This window comes from Chiloscyllium plagiosum, chromosome 30 (genome assembly GCF_004010195.1).
Source record: "Chiloscyllium plagiosum isolate BGI_BamShark_2017 chromosome 30, ASM401019v2, whole genome shotgun sequence".
Classification (NCBI taxonomy): Eukaryota; Metazoa; Chordata; class Chondrichthyes; order Orectolobiformes; family Hemiscylliidae; genus Chiloscyllium; species Chiloscyllium plagiosum.
The window spans coordinates 16,460,626-16,475,181 of record NC_057739.1 but is presented as its reverse complement, the minus strand read 5'-3'; the positions used below and the strand labels follow the sequence as shown (position 1 = coordinate 16,475,181).

The 14,556-nt window shown below is 38.3% G+C and overlaps 1 protein-coding gene across 3 annotated transcripts in view; it reads left to right on the top strand.

The window, feature by feature from the left end:
• The window catches only part of LOC122564761 (pappalysin-1-like), a 326,083-nt gene that overhangs the window by 233,637 nt on the left and 77,890 nt on the right, over positions 1 to 14,556 (top strand). For all 3 annotated transcript variants that reach the window (XM_043719939.1, XM_043719938.1, XM_043719937.1), the window contains exons 19-20: positions 4,446 to 4,555; positions 9,231 to 9,302. In XM_043719939.1, the coding sequence (XP_043575874.1) occupies positions 4,446 to 4,555; positions 9,231 to 9,302 (182 nt within the window). The remainder of the gene's footprint in view (positions 1 to 4,445; positions 4,556 to 9,230; positions 9,303 to 14,556) is intronic.

Genomic DNA, 14,556 nt, shown 5'->3' with positions numbered 1-14,556 from the left:
TGAAGAAAATTTTCAAATTTAGGAGTTAGTTAGAGTTACATAGATTTACATGACCCAATCATTTCATCTAACTAATTCATGCTAGCATTTTTGTTTCACATTTCCTTTCGTCAACCCTCTTAGTGAAACCTTCTATCCTTTTCTCTTTACGTTTACCTAGCTTTTCAGTGAAAGCAATGCATGTATTTGATTGGAGTAGAATTATGACAGTGGCCATTGATGTATCAGAATTACAAAATCTCCCAATGTCCTTTTCAATTAACATGTTGTCTTATGTAATGGCTGGTTTTGCTGCAGTTATTCATGTTGAGAAACCCACATGATTGCCTAAGCAAGGTGACTGGCTGTAACCTACCAGGACTTATGCTGGGTTCATCCTAATTGTGAACACTGATCGTGATCAATGATCTTGTTATCCAGAGGGGGAAGGAGATGGTACTGTGGGGCTGCATTAGTGGGCTTTTAGTTTTTTTGGGACACATTATTCGAAGATCCCAGAATTTTAGAGGTTGCTGACTACTCAGTGTTGGGGAACTTGATGAAGAGTTGGGAAGTACCAGAATGCCTTTTTCTAGATGTGGAGAGATCTTGGGGGCCCTGACCCCAAACTGTGCCTGAACTTCCATCTCACACTTGTTTATATCATGATTTGGAGATGCCGGTATTGGACTGGGGTGTACAAAGTTAAAAATCACACAACACCAGGTTATAGTCCAACAGGTTTAATTGGAAGCACACTAGCTTTCGAGCGACGCTCCTTCATCAGGCGATAGTGGGGGGCTGTTAGAACGGCTTAACAGACAATCAATTTTTCAATGTATAATTTCAGTTACATCACACTGCAAATTTTTGCTATAAATTCTGTGTTACGATTGAGCCCTATACTATCACCTGATGAAGGAGCGTCACTCCGAAAGCTAGTGTGCTTCCAATTAAACCTGTTGGACGAGAACCTGGTGTTGTGTGATTTTTAACTTTGTTTATATCAGGCTGGGACAGGCACACTTGTGTTGACATCAGATCTCCTTCTGCCAATTGAATCTAAAACCCACCAGCGTGGGACTTAGTGAGTCTCTGCTTTCTGACCTACAATGCCCTACACATCCATGGCCCTGTAGGAATGGGCAAAGTCTCTGTTCCAAAAGAGAGCATCTCATGAAGTGCACCAACGCATGATTCTCCCAACTTTGCAAGTGTTCCAAAGGACTTCTATTGGATTTATCCTTTGAGTCCACCAGAACAATCATTTTCTCATGTCCATACATTTGTCTTGCATATGAATCATAATTCCAACAGAAACTACTTAATCATGAAGGGCTATAGCTGATTGAGAAACAACACAATGTGAGGGACAGTGTTCAAAAAGCAACAGCAGCAAAGCAACAGCAACTTAGTAATTTTTATTTATAAAGTCATAGTGTTATACAGCACAGAAACAAACCCTTCAGTCCAACTCATCCTTGCCGGCAAGATGTCCTAAACTGCTCGAGTCCCATTTGCCAGCATTTGGCTCATATCCCTACAAACTTCCTCTTCATATATCCATCCAGGTGCCTTTTAAATTATGTAATTGCACTTGCCTTCACCACCTCCTCTGGTAGCTCATTCCTTACATGCACCACCATCTGCGTGAAAAAGCTACCCTTTAAGTCCTTTTTAAATATTTCCCCTCTCACCTTGAAACTAATGTACTGCTCATTGACTGTGTCAAATAAGGCCACAATTTATGAGAGTTTCCATCACTAAAGATCACCAAGGCAGTACAATGGCAATTCTGTCTACTACAATGTGGACAATGGTGATTGAAACATTGTGTTCTGAAATGCAGACATGGCAGATTCACTACCACCCAACCTCATTACATCATCAAACAGAGATAAGCTGCTGGAGGTCAAATTCTTCCTACAGGGAAAAATAAAGGGGGAACAACAAAAAAAACACAAATCATATTTGACATTCCTCTCCAACATGATTTGGGTAGAACAGAGGACATTAACCTACCGATATCAGCCCAGGAGGAAAGAAAACAAAGTGGATTGAAGGAATAAAAAGACTTGATGCCTAATGTAAACTTAAGAGCAGCTTAATATTAAATAGTACACTCTTCAATTATTCTCATAACTTCTGTCACTTTTTCATGTTATGCTTTGCAGATAACATTTTATGCGTCATAACATCTTGCCCTGCCTGTATCTGGGCAAATAAACGTTCGAAGTTGCAGAAATTCTATTCCTGATTTTATTTTATTATATTTGAGTTGATTTTGAAAATGATCTCCAGAAGTTTTACATAATTAGAGAGTGCACTGTGACAAAAAAAATCAGCCCTTGGTCAACAAACATTTTGTCTCCAAGTTTTCTTGTTCTGTGTCATGTACTAAAGTTATAACACTTTTGACCCAATTTTGAGAAAGTTGAAAACCTGTCAACCAGTAATTTTCTGATGAATCATTATTTTAGAAGAAAAGTCTGAGTACAAGGAGATCAGAGCTATGTTTGAAATTTTAAGCATGACATGGATGGCCAGAACTACCACTGAATTTGTTGTCAATTTGCATAAAATGTGCAAAAAAGAGTAAATTGAAACAAAACTTGAGGAATTCTAGGCATCACAATTAAGATTAATCTCAATGCCTGCCTTTGCTTTTATAATATTATTGAGTGGCAGTGAATGCCAATCTAGCTTATGGACACTTTATTATCATGAACCTCCAAAACATATCTCCTGGTAAGACGAAACAAGAGCTCGAGTACAAAGATACTCTGCTGACTTTTGTCCAGTTCATAACACGACCTTCCACATCCTAACCTTTCATTATAGATCAAAAACGTAATTTGAAAAAAAGTTGGCTTCAATATTTAATTCCTGAAGAAGGGCTCATGCCCGAAACGTCGATTCTCCTGCTCCTTGGATGCTGCCTGACCTGCTGCGCTTTTCCAGCAACACATTTTCACCTTCAATATTTAATGTCTACTATTCTTCTTTAGATGTAACTGTAAATGTGATCTACTGCTGCAAATGCAGCCACTGGCCTCTATAAGCGCTCAAGCAGGTGAATGATTGCTATTTAGCTCTGCTTGCGTTCTGGGTACCATACTTTTTTTTTAATGGAACGTCCTCAACAGACCTTCAGTTGTTTAAGTTGAAAGCTCTGTGCAACCTATAAATTCTGAACTAAATGGCACCCTGCCTGGTTAAACACTCAGTCCCGATGGAGATGCCTTGATCCTTCGACGCTCAACTTAGTGGAGTACATTCTCTCCAGTGGTTTAAGTTAATTAGTATAAAATACAGTGGTAAGTTTAAGGGTTACTCGATCTGTGCTGTTTATTCAGGCATGACTGATGCCTGATTAGTTAAGGAGAAAGGAGGTAGACAGATTAGTATGTGTATTTGGAATTGTGGAGCTATCCATAGTGCTTAAATATCCTTATTCCATCAATTCTGGGACTGCTCAGCTCCATGGAATGTAGTGTGTTGTCAGTATAGGAAGGATTTTCATTACGACAGTCTGACTTGCAGAAATTTATTACAGATGCTACTTTAGGAAGAAAATAATAAATGAATCAAAAATGTATGCTTTGGTAAAATTATTTTTATATTAAATTATGCGTAATGCACAAAAACTAATATTTTGTGCAAGCATTGTTTGCTCATTTTAGCATTAAGACTTTCTTATTTTGCGTTTTTTAAGATGAGTGTTACACTAATTACATCTTTGCAGAATAAGATTGCATGGTGTAAATGAGTAAGGTTAAACAGATACAACAGTAAGGAAGATTCACCAGCACGCTGAGTGTGATGAGCTAGTTCAGTTGGCATACGTAATTGAATGCTGTAATTCCTGCAAAGAAGTCATGCCCATTAAGGTGCAGTGTTTTAGCAGGGAGCGATTTCATCAGAAGCAACCTAGTACATACCGCACTTAAGATACAGTTAACCTAGTCTTAAAGCTATAGCCTACAAAGTCAACTGTTACTTGCAGTTCCATAAAATGGAACGCAGCCTCCTTTCCAGCATGGTCACCTCATTACACTTTTGCTAGAAATATACCATCTCATAATGAAAGTATTATGGATTTCCAGCTGCAGTTCTTCCTGCTTGAAGAAGTCTTTCAACATGTTGACTCAAATAAACCTTTAGGTGAACATTCTGTTCTTAAGGGGAAAAAAAACGCCTCTTGCTAGAATTTTCACAAATGCTTCAGACTGCTATAAATACATATGTTAGAAACTTTGTCAGAATAGCAATCAGATGTTAACTCACTGGTATGCTAACATAGGAAAGCACAAACTTACACTGCTTAATCATACTTCAAGGAATGAATCTCCCATTTTTCACATTTGTATTTGAAATATGTGCAAAATTACTGTATAAAAAGTCTGAAATCAGGAGAGCACAGAGATAAATACATTCTCAGAAAAATACTGTTTGGTTTCTTTCAGGTGCAGAATGTACACCTTCCTGTTTGTTACATCAAAATGATGCAGTCATTTTACCAAGCAACATGACCTCAGATGATGTAAAATACTGGATGAGTCCTCCAAAGGCAAAGGTTGGTTTTAAGTAGTGTGAATGAAACTCCTTTCATTTAAATAATTTTGCCTAATTACAGGCAACCCAATTACTGGCTAGCAAGTCCAACATTTTGGACAGTGTCCACATTGTGGAAGATGATGCTTTTATTGCAAATTTTAATCCAAACGTTATCAATCCAATATTCGGTGCTTGATATTGCTGTTTTGCATTTTAGACTTTGAGACCTTATTTGGATTATATGAATGATTGAAGTTTTGACATGTGTATGATAAGTACATAAAAACATTCTGTCTGCAGACGTGTATAATCTGTAACATGGCCTTTATTGTAGCAATAGAGGTTTCTGAACTAAGTGCATAAGGCAATAAGACATAGGAGCAGAAGGAGGCCATTCAGCCCCTCCAGTCTGCTTTGTCGTTTAATGAGATCATGGCTGCTCTGATCATTTTCGACTTTCTTGCCTTTTCCCCAATAACCCTTAATTTCCTTAGTTAAAAATTAACCTGTCTCAGCCTTGAATATACTTAATGATCTAGGCTCAATAGGCCTTGATGGTAAAGAATTCCATAAATTCACTACCCTCAGGGGTGAAATTCCTTTTATTCTGAGATTATGCCCATTGGTCCAAGACTCTCCCAGAAGGGGAAACAATCTTTCCACATCTACCCTGTCAGGTCATCTAAGAATCTTGTGCACTTCAATAACGTCACCTTTCATTTTTTTGTATTCCAATGAGGGCAGGTCCAATCTATTTAACTTCTCCTTGTAAGACAGTCCCTCCCATATCTGGTATCAGTCTTGTGAACATTCTCTGGATTTTAATGTGGCAAGTTGTTTGTTGTTGTACAGAAAGCATCGTTTTTGCTCCCTCCTACATTTTATGCAAGATTCCTCAGGCAGAATGCGTTTAAGGGTAATAATGTACCAACTGATGCACTGCACCAAATCACTCTGTTCAGAAAGCCATGAGATAGAACTATTCTTGGAATTGTTTGTTTTATTAAACATTTGCGAATAAATGTTGACCAAATATCAGCACTGATGTAGCAGGCTGCAGTTCAAACCATGTTCCTGTTTCCCTGTTGTACTGACATGACAGGACATTAAAAGCGCCAAAATGAACTTGTTCTGTGTAAGCGTGTTCATTGTGAACATATGGTGGAACAAGAGTGTTCACAAGCTCAGTAACCATTCTCTGAAAGTGTTTACATCAAGATACAACAATGCAATTCTGTGTTGCTGAATCTGAACGCGACACAGTATGATTGTCTTGTTTATACACAGGGAAATAAAATGTAATAAACCCCATCATGGCAGCAATGAATTTCAAAATCAGCTCATCAGACAAATGGAGAATAAAAAAGTTGTGTTGCAGCCACTTTGACTGAAACCATCAAATTCTTGTAAAAACCCAATTGGTTCACTAATACCCCCTTAAAGAAGAAAATCACGTATCCTCTCCTGATCTGACCACAGACCCAGACCAACATGATTAACTCTTAATAACCTTCTGAAATGACAGAGCAGATTAGTCAATCATATTTGAGAATGAGGCTTGGAAGGACAATGAGAGGTCATCAATAAATGATGGCCTTGCCAATGTCATCCACGTCACACGGTAAAAATTATACACATAAATAACTTTATAAGATTTCAGTCCCTGCATATGTTACACAGCCTCAGTTTTAGTGACATATCAGGTTGGATTTGAAGGGATTTGATGAGTAGCTTATTGGAATTGAATCTGATGGCGGGGACCAGTCTTGTCATGTTAGGCTCCCTTTATTTCCGTCATTAAATTACGCACAGATTTCTGGATTTCTATGCTATATTAATGCCTAGTGTTGCTTTTCATCCTTCTTTTAAAGTGCACACGCCAATGGGTTTATCGAATGCAAGCATCCAGCATTTGTCTCCTTGGGCAGGGCAGTAATTCTACAAAAGATTGGAACTGAAAATCCTTTGCCTCTGTCACTATGCTATTTCCATCTCAAGTGTGTACTACAGGACAGAAGATAACAAACTTGATTGACAAGGTCTCTTCTTCTGGTCCAGTCTGCCCCTAAAGATTGTTTTGCAATCCATCCCTTGCATATCTCAAGAAACATGCAAATTTCCTACTATTCTCTAATTACACCAACTCTGGATGAGAAAGAAAAAAATTGGAAAAAAAAACAGATTTTAGTATAATTTAAATATAAAATGAGTCTTTGCAATTACAGATAATTACAACCTTGGATGATTTCCAAGTTTTTTTTTATTTCAACACACAAGAAAAATAATTTGGGAAGAGCCACAATGGGCTTCAAATGGGACATTGAAATCGGGAGTGAGGTAATTTGATCAGTCATTGAAATTACATTAAGGAGCAAGATTCTGCAGTCAAACTCCTTGTAATTCAAGCAAGATAATCACCACCAGCTTATAGTCAATTAAAACTTTTCAAATTTTATTCATAAAGTGGAAATTTAAAGGAACTAAATTTTTAATTGCATATCATCAACAGCCAACCTTGTACTCAGGGTTTCTATGCAGTTACATCAACTTATTCAGTAAGTCACACATTACATAAAAAGAGATAACTGAGATCAGTTGTATCATGGACACTTGTAGGAATGAAAGCCCACTTATTTTTTAAAAAAACTTTCATATACACATTATAGCAGATGAACTTAAAAAGCAACAAACTGCAGAAAATAAAGGCATAAAAATTAAGCTTTGTAGCACAGGTTTCGAGAAGCTCAAAACTCAAAATGCTGGAATGTTCTCAGCACAACCTGTGCAATGCATCTTTACCATAAGAGTGCTGGTGTAGGCATGCCACATATACCATGGAAACAGGTACGTTGAGGGGGTTGGTAGTATCAGACAGCTTCTGTCATTGACTTGATGGCAGGTCTGTCATTTTGGACTTCCAAGTTCCCACTAACGTGCTTTTTAAATGCTCCAAGCTGACCATAACAGTTAAATGATTAAAGGGATTATCTTTGAACTTTCAGCAAGTGTGGTTTTGTTCTTCCTTCTTTGCTCTGCACGGTGATTGGAAATACTGTGTTCTGTGTTAGAGGCAGAGTTGACACCACGTGGGAAAATGTGGAGTTGTCTATTTTGCAGGAAAAAATGGACTATTTCAATGGAGAGAAATTGAAAAATTCTGCAGTATAGAGGATTCTAGGTTCCTCAGAAATTCACAAAAAGTCAACATGCAAGTATCTCAAGTAAGTCAGAAGCAAATTGAATGTTGCTGTTCACTGAAAAAGGAATGGAATATAGAATTAGGAATATTTGTCTACAGTTGTACAGGGCATTGGTGATGCTACCTTGAAGTATTGTGTGCCATTTTAGTTTCCTTGCTTAAGAAAGGTAATAATTACATTAGAAACAGTTCAGAGAAGGTTTGTGCAACAGATGAAGGGATTGTCTTGTGAGGAAGTGTTGAGCCTGTATCCACCGGAGTTCAGAAGGATAAAGGGAGCTCTTATTGAAATATGCAAGATCCTGAGGGGACTTACCAGGGTGGATGCTGAGAGTATTGTTGCCTTTGAAGGGACCAGGATTAGAGGGAACAGCTTAAAGAGAAGGAGTTTCAATTTCAGATGATTTAAGAGGAAAACTTTTATCTCTATTAAATGACTGTTAATGTGTGGAACTCCTTTTCCCAGAGAGCAATGATGATTGATTTGAGGGGAAGCAACAGAATCTCAAAGAGCTAAAACTTGTACAAAAGCATGGCAAATATGTATTGTGTGTAAAGGGAATGGGGTTTAAAACACAGAATCTTTTGTTGCTGTATAATATCATACACTGATAGTAAAATGAGGAAACATGATTGCACCTGAAACAATAAAAGGATATGTCATGGAGACAGCGCTCACATAAGGCCACCTGAATGAAGGTCAGACATTACCAGCCATTGGATAAATCATGTAAAATTTTCCAAGCCATTTTATAGCAGCAAATTTAAAATTAAGAGTCAATTAAGAGTGTTAGATAAGCAGTTAAAATTCTAGAGTGGCAGTATATATCTGAATATAATTGCAAGTTGTCTCCACCAACTGCAGACTAACTGATGAAAACCTTGAAAACACGCATTAAAGATGACAAAATAGGGATTAATCAGTCTAATTTCAGAAGCTCAGTGAATAAATATATATACAGCATTGTTTATGAAATGAAGAATTGCTGTCTTACCACTGATTGCTGTCTTATAACCATTCCTTGCCATCCTCCCTTGTAAACATGGAGTTCATTCCAGCTATTCAATTCTGTTATGTTAAACATCTTAAGTCATGAATTAGATTGTTGCATTATAATCACTCCAAATAACCATAATTCTACATTTAATTCTAACATCCAACATTTTGACCTGTTGAGATATTGAATGATAACACCTTGTATATCAAGCTATTAAAATACATCTTTCAATTAGGACTGGCCAACAAACGCTAGAAATAGTGCTTTATGTTACAGGAGGACACAAGTGAAAGGCTTTTAACAAATCACCACTTAAACCTTGCTTGGTTGTGAGTCAGCCATGACATTGAGAAATCCATGTGACCTTGCTTTGCTCTGCAGTCTGGTACACTAAATCACCATGTATAAACCAGTGCGGATAATCAAGGCAGACGCCACACAGATAGCAAACTTCTGAGTGCAATTATAACAGCTCTGATTTTATTTTCTCTTCACAGAATATTGTTTGTACAGCAGGACTAAACTGGTACCCACACCCTGAAATGATTCACTGCATTAAATCATGTGAGGTAAGACCCTTCACTACATGATTGTAGGCTGTCATTGGTAGAAGTGCAAATTCTTGCCTTGCTAATTATATTCATTGACCTGAAGAAAGTTTTTTTCAATTTTTTACAGTTATACAAATGGAGGGATATCTGTGTTTTTGAACATCATTCCCTCATCCTTTTGCATTTTCCCATGGTGACAGACTGCCTAATTCATTCATACATACCCATCTGACAGGTCAGCTGTCTTAAGCAATAACCATAGCCATAAAAACACATCTAACAGGATGATGGAGAACCAATTGCTTGTTTGAACCTTTAACAATATAATTATTTTGATTTGTTTCAATAATAAGATACCATAACATGCTGTGTACTTGTTCAATGTATTTTATACCCCCATAATCAGTTGTTGGATAAACACTGTCACATATAGGAACAGGAGGGTTATTGAATTTGTATGTTAAAATACAGTGCTTCAACACATAGTGTAGTGGATTGAAGAATGGTTGGAAATGAGCAGAAAATTACAAGTCATTCTCTGTTGATTCTTGCAGTTTTACTGGCTAAGTTATGACCATTCTGATCTGTATTAACATACAAGATGAGACAGTTTTACATTTCTTAAGCACTGAACACCCTTTTAAAAGTCAAGGTTCTTATCAGTGGATGAAACTTCCAAACTACCAAAACTCATACCATGATTGGCCTTGAGGAAGTACATTGTCACATAAAACATGATTTTCACCCCATCCAGCAGCTCAAACTCTGTCTTCCAATGATCCATCTTGCCTGTACTTTATTTTTATTTGTTCATTCATGGGATGACGGCATCACTGGTTAGGCCAGCATTTATTACCCAGAGGGCAATTAAGAGTCAGTCACATATAGGCCAGACCAGGTAATGAAACAGTTTTCTTCCCCAAAGGGCATTAGTGAACTAGATGGATCCTTTTCTGACAATTGAAATCATAATACAATGGTCATCATCATGCTCTTAATTCCAGATTTTTATTGCATTAAAATTACACCATTGGCTGTAGTGGGATTTGAACCTAGGTTTCTAGAACATTACCTGGGTCTCTGGATTAACAGTCCAGTGATAACAGCCTCTGGGGCCTCGCCATCTCCCCTTAATGTATGGAGCACAGTGCAGAAAGTCACCAAAGCTTCTCGGAAAAGGCTAGTCAAACTCATGATTTTCACAACCTGGAAGGACCACGAGGGCAGGTAAATGAGTAATTTACATACCCAAAGGAAGTGGAACTATGGTTTAGTATAATTTAGAGATGGGTGAATCCATGTTTCTTCTGTGAGTAATAGCGTAGCTTAACAGGGACATAATTGCGCATCAAGTATGAAGGAAGTTAGATAAAGGTGACCAAAGGCAGAATAGGTGTACATATTTTAGGAAGCTGCTGAAGTCCAATGCTATGAATGTATCTTTACCATTCCGAATCCTCTTGAGATGTAAGCCTCAATTAGCAGTTCTTCAGCCCAGAGGCTGCCAGCCTCTGATTGGCGAAGAACTCCTGGTAAATCCAGAATATCAGTGTCGAGAACTATGATCCAACAATGCTCTACCAGCCAGCTCTTAAGCTGATCGATGCATGATGGGTTAAGTTTTCTCAGAAGTGGGGACGGCAAGTTAGTCATGACCTAATCCACTGATTGCCCCCAATTTGTTTTTAAATGGGTAAATCACACTCAGAGCATCAGGATAAAGAAAACAGAAAGTGCTGGAGAAACTCAACACGTCTAGCAGCATCTGTGGACAGAGAAACAGAAGTAACATTTTGAGTCCAATATTGATTCTTCTTTGGAATTGATGCTGCCAGACCTGCTGATTTTCTCCGGCACTTTCTGTTTTAACTTCAAATCTCGGATATCCACATTATGTTGCTTTTAGTCAAGATAAATAGGCCATTTTCAGACTGGCAAATTTTAAGTCATGGATTGGTGCATGGATCAGTGCTGGGATTTCAATGACTGCATTTACAATCTATATTCATAACTTAGTTAAAGGCTCAGTGCTAGATCCATTTTTGCTTGTCATTTATATAAATGATTTAGATAAGAATAGAGAAAGTATGGCTGTTACGTTTCTGGATGACACTAAGATTGATGGTATAGTGGACATGAAGAAGGTCGACTATGACTACAAAGAGTTCTTAATCAATTCGATCAATGGGCTGAAGAGAGATAGATGGAGTTTAATTCGGATAAGTGTGAGGTATTGCATGTTGGTAAAACAAAGGTAAGATGGATACAAATAAAAGTAGGGCCTTGGGTAGTGTTGTAAAACAGAGAGGCCTAAGAGTTCAGGTACAAAATTCTGTGAAGTTTGCATCACAAATAGATAGAGTGGTTAGAAAAGCTCTTAACACACTTTCCTTCATTGGTCAGACCTTTGACTATAGGAGTTGAGTTGGCATTTTGAGGTTTTACAGGGTGTTGGTGAGATATCTTCTGCAGGACTGTGTCCCGTTCTGGTCTCCTTGTACAGGAAGGATATTGGAAGCTGGAGAGAGTTCAGAAGGGATTTACCAGCATGGTTCCAGGAATGGAGGGTTTGAGTTATGAAGAGAGGCTAGATAGGCTGTGACTTCTTTCACTGGAGTGTCAGAGGTTGCAAGGTGACCTTATGGAGGTTTTTAAAATCATGAAGGACATAGATAGGGTGAATGGTAGGTTCCTTTCCCTAGGCTGGGGAATTTCAAGGCTAGGGGCCATATTTTTAAGGTGAGAGGAGAAAGATCTTAAGAAGACATAAGAGGTATTTTATTTTTGCCTAGAAGTACATATGTGGAATGACCATCCAGAGAAAGTGGTGGGTATAGGTACAGTAACATTGGTTAAAAGATGTTTAGATAAGCACATGACTAAGAAATGTTTGTAGAGATATGGGCCAAACGTATGCAGGTGGAAGTGGTTTAATTTGGGAACATGGTCGTCATGGAGTGGTTGGACCAACGGATCTGTTTTCGTGCTGTATTACTCTATGACAAGTCCTGTCGAGCTGTAACATAATTCTTCTTTGGTAGTGCAAAGAAAAAGAGCAAATACGCAAAAAAAGTCCCAAGTCAGAGGAAGTGGAGTGGCAGTTCAGGACAGAAGATTGGAGAATATTATTCAATTAGATGTCATCCCCTGTTAAAATAGAAATAGACCAGTTTTGAATGATCAAGCCCATTCTTTCAGAAGAACACATACAATAACCTCAATAAGCCTGATAGAATTTATTTTTTGGAAGACCTCATAGATCTTCTGAAATTGTTATGTATTGCTCCAGATTTTCCATTAATAGTTTACTCCTGCATTGCTTTGCACGAACCTTCTGAGAAATTCTTATGCTATGATGAATATTTGTCAGAAATGCCATGCCGATGGATCATTCTGTCATTGTTGGACATACTTGTTTCATAGCTTTCATTTAAGAATGGTAGAATCCATTCTTAACCAGCTATCAGTTCTGTCCTTTCAAACACTTTTTACTAAGATTCTTGTTTCAGATATCCAAAAGGAGGAGTGGTTTTTGAAAAAAAAATCTATTTAGTTTCAAAATAAAGTATTGCTCAAGCTTTCTTAATTCTGTGTCCGTTCTACATCAGCAGGCAAATAAATATAGTTTCGAGCACCTTTATTAGTTGTGGCTTTCAGCAGCTTAAAAGTACAGACCAGTTTTCATCAATCTTCTTTCTGACAGTGAAAAAAAGTTCAATTGCAAGTCTCCTCTCATAAATTAGAGCACTAAGTAAGCAGAAACATCCCTGTTGTTTTTCTGTGAACCCTTTCCAAAGCATAAATATTACTTTGACAGTAGGGTATCTACTATTTCCTCTTGTTCCCTGTGAGAAAACTTAGCCTTTTCTTGTCCTCTGCTCAGGTTCACATCTCCATGTGGAACATTGTTGTGACTAATGTGAATTACTACACTATTAATTGCAGCAATTAATTGCCAAAATCAACCACTATCTAACACCTCGTCTCCTTTCTGTCATGTTGTCCAAGCCTACGGGCCATGTGCTAATAATCCAAGAGCACTGTCAGGCAATATCCAGCCATGGTTTATGCCAACTGTTCTCTTAACTCAGCCACTATGAGACACACAGCAATAGCTCAAGAATGACTCATCCACTTTTCTTTCCATTCCCTAAACATGGAGGTTCCTGACTGCTGTGCCTTAACCAATCACAGTGTCTCTGACAAATAGCACAATTTTATGGTCTCTCACGGCACACGTGGAAACAGCAAAGGTTTGTACTTAGGCAGATAGTGGTATGAAGGTTGGCTAGCCAGTAATATTAGAAATGACAGTAAAAGTTTCTTTCAGTACATAAGAAACAAACGACAGGCAAGAGTAGACATTGGGCCACTTCAAACTGATGCTGGAAACCTAGTGATGGGAGATAAGGAAATAGCTGGAAAACTTAATAAGTACTTTGCATCAGTTTTCACAGTGGAAGACATGAGTAATATCCCAACAATTAAAGGGAGTCGGGGGCTGAGTTGAGTATGGTTGCCATTACAAAAGAGAAAGTGCTAGAAAAGCTAAAAGGTCTTAAAATTGATAAATCTCTTGGCCCCAATGGGCTACATCTGAGAGTTCTGAGGGAGGTGGCTGAGGAAATAGCGGAGGCGTTGATTGAGATCTGTCAAAAGTCACTGGAGTCAGGGAAAGTCCCAGATGATTGGAAGATCACTATTGTAGATCAAGGCAAAAGATGGAAAATTATAGGCCAATTAGCCTAACCTCGGTTGTTGGTAAAATTATATAATCCATCATTAAGGATGAGGTTTCTAAATTCTTGGAAGAGCAGGCTTGGATTAGAACAAGTCAACATGGATTTAGTAAGGGGAGGTCGTGCCTGAAAAACCTGTTGGAGTTCTTTGAAGAGGTGACAAGTAGGTTAGACCAGGGAAGCCCAGTGGATGTTATCTACCCAGACTTCCAAAAGGCCTTTGATAAGGTGCCACACAGGAGGCTGCTGAGCAAGGTGAGGGCCCATGGTGTTCGAGGTGAGCTACTGGTATGGATTGAGGATTGGCTGTTTGACAGAAGGCAGAGAGTTAGGGTAAAAGGTTCTTTTTCGGAATGGCAGCTGGTGACAAGCGGTGTCCTGCAGGGTTCAGTGTTGGGGCCGCAGCTGTTCACACTATATATTAATGATCTGGATGAAGGGACTGGGGGCATTATAGTGAAGTTTGCTGATGATACAAAGTTAGGTGGACAGGCAGGTAGTACTGAGGAAGTAGGGAGGCTGCAGAAGGATCT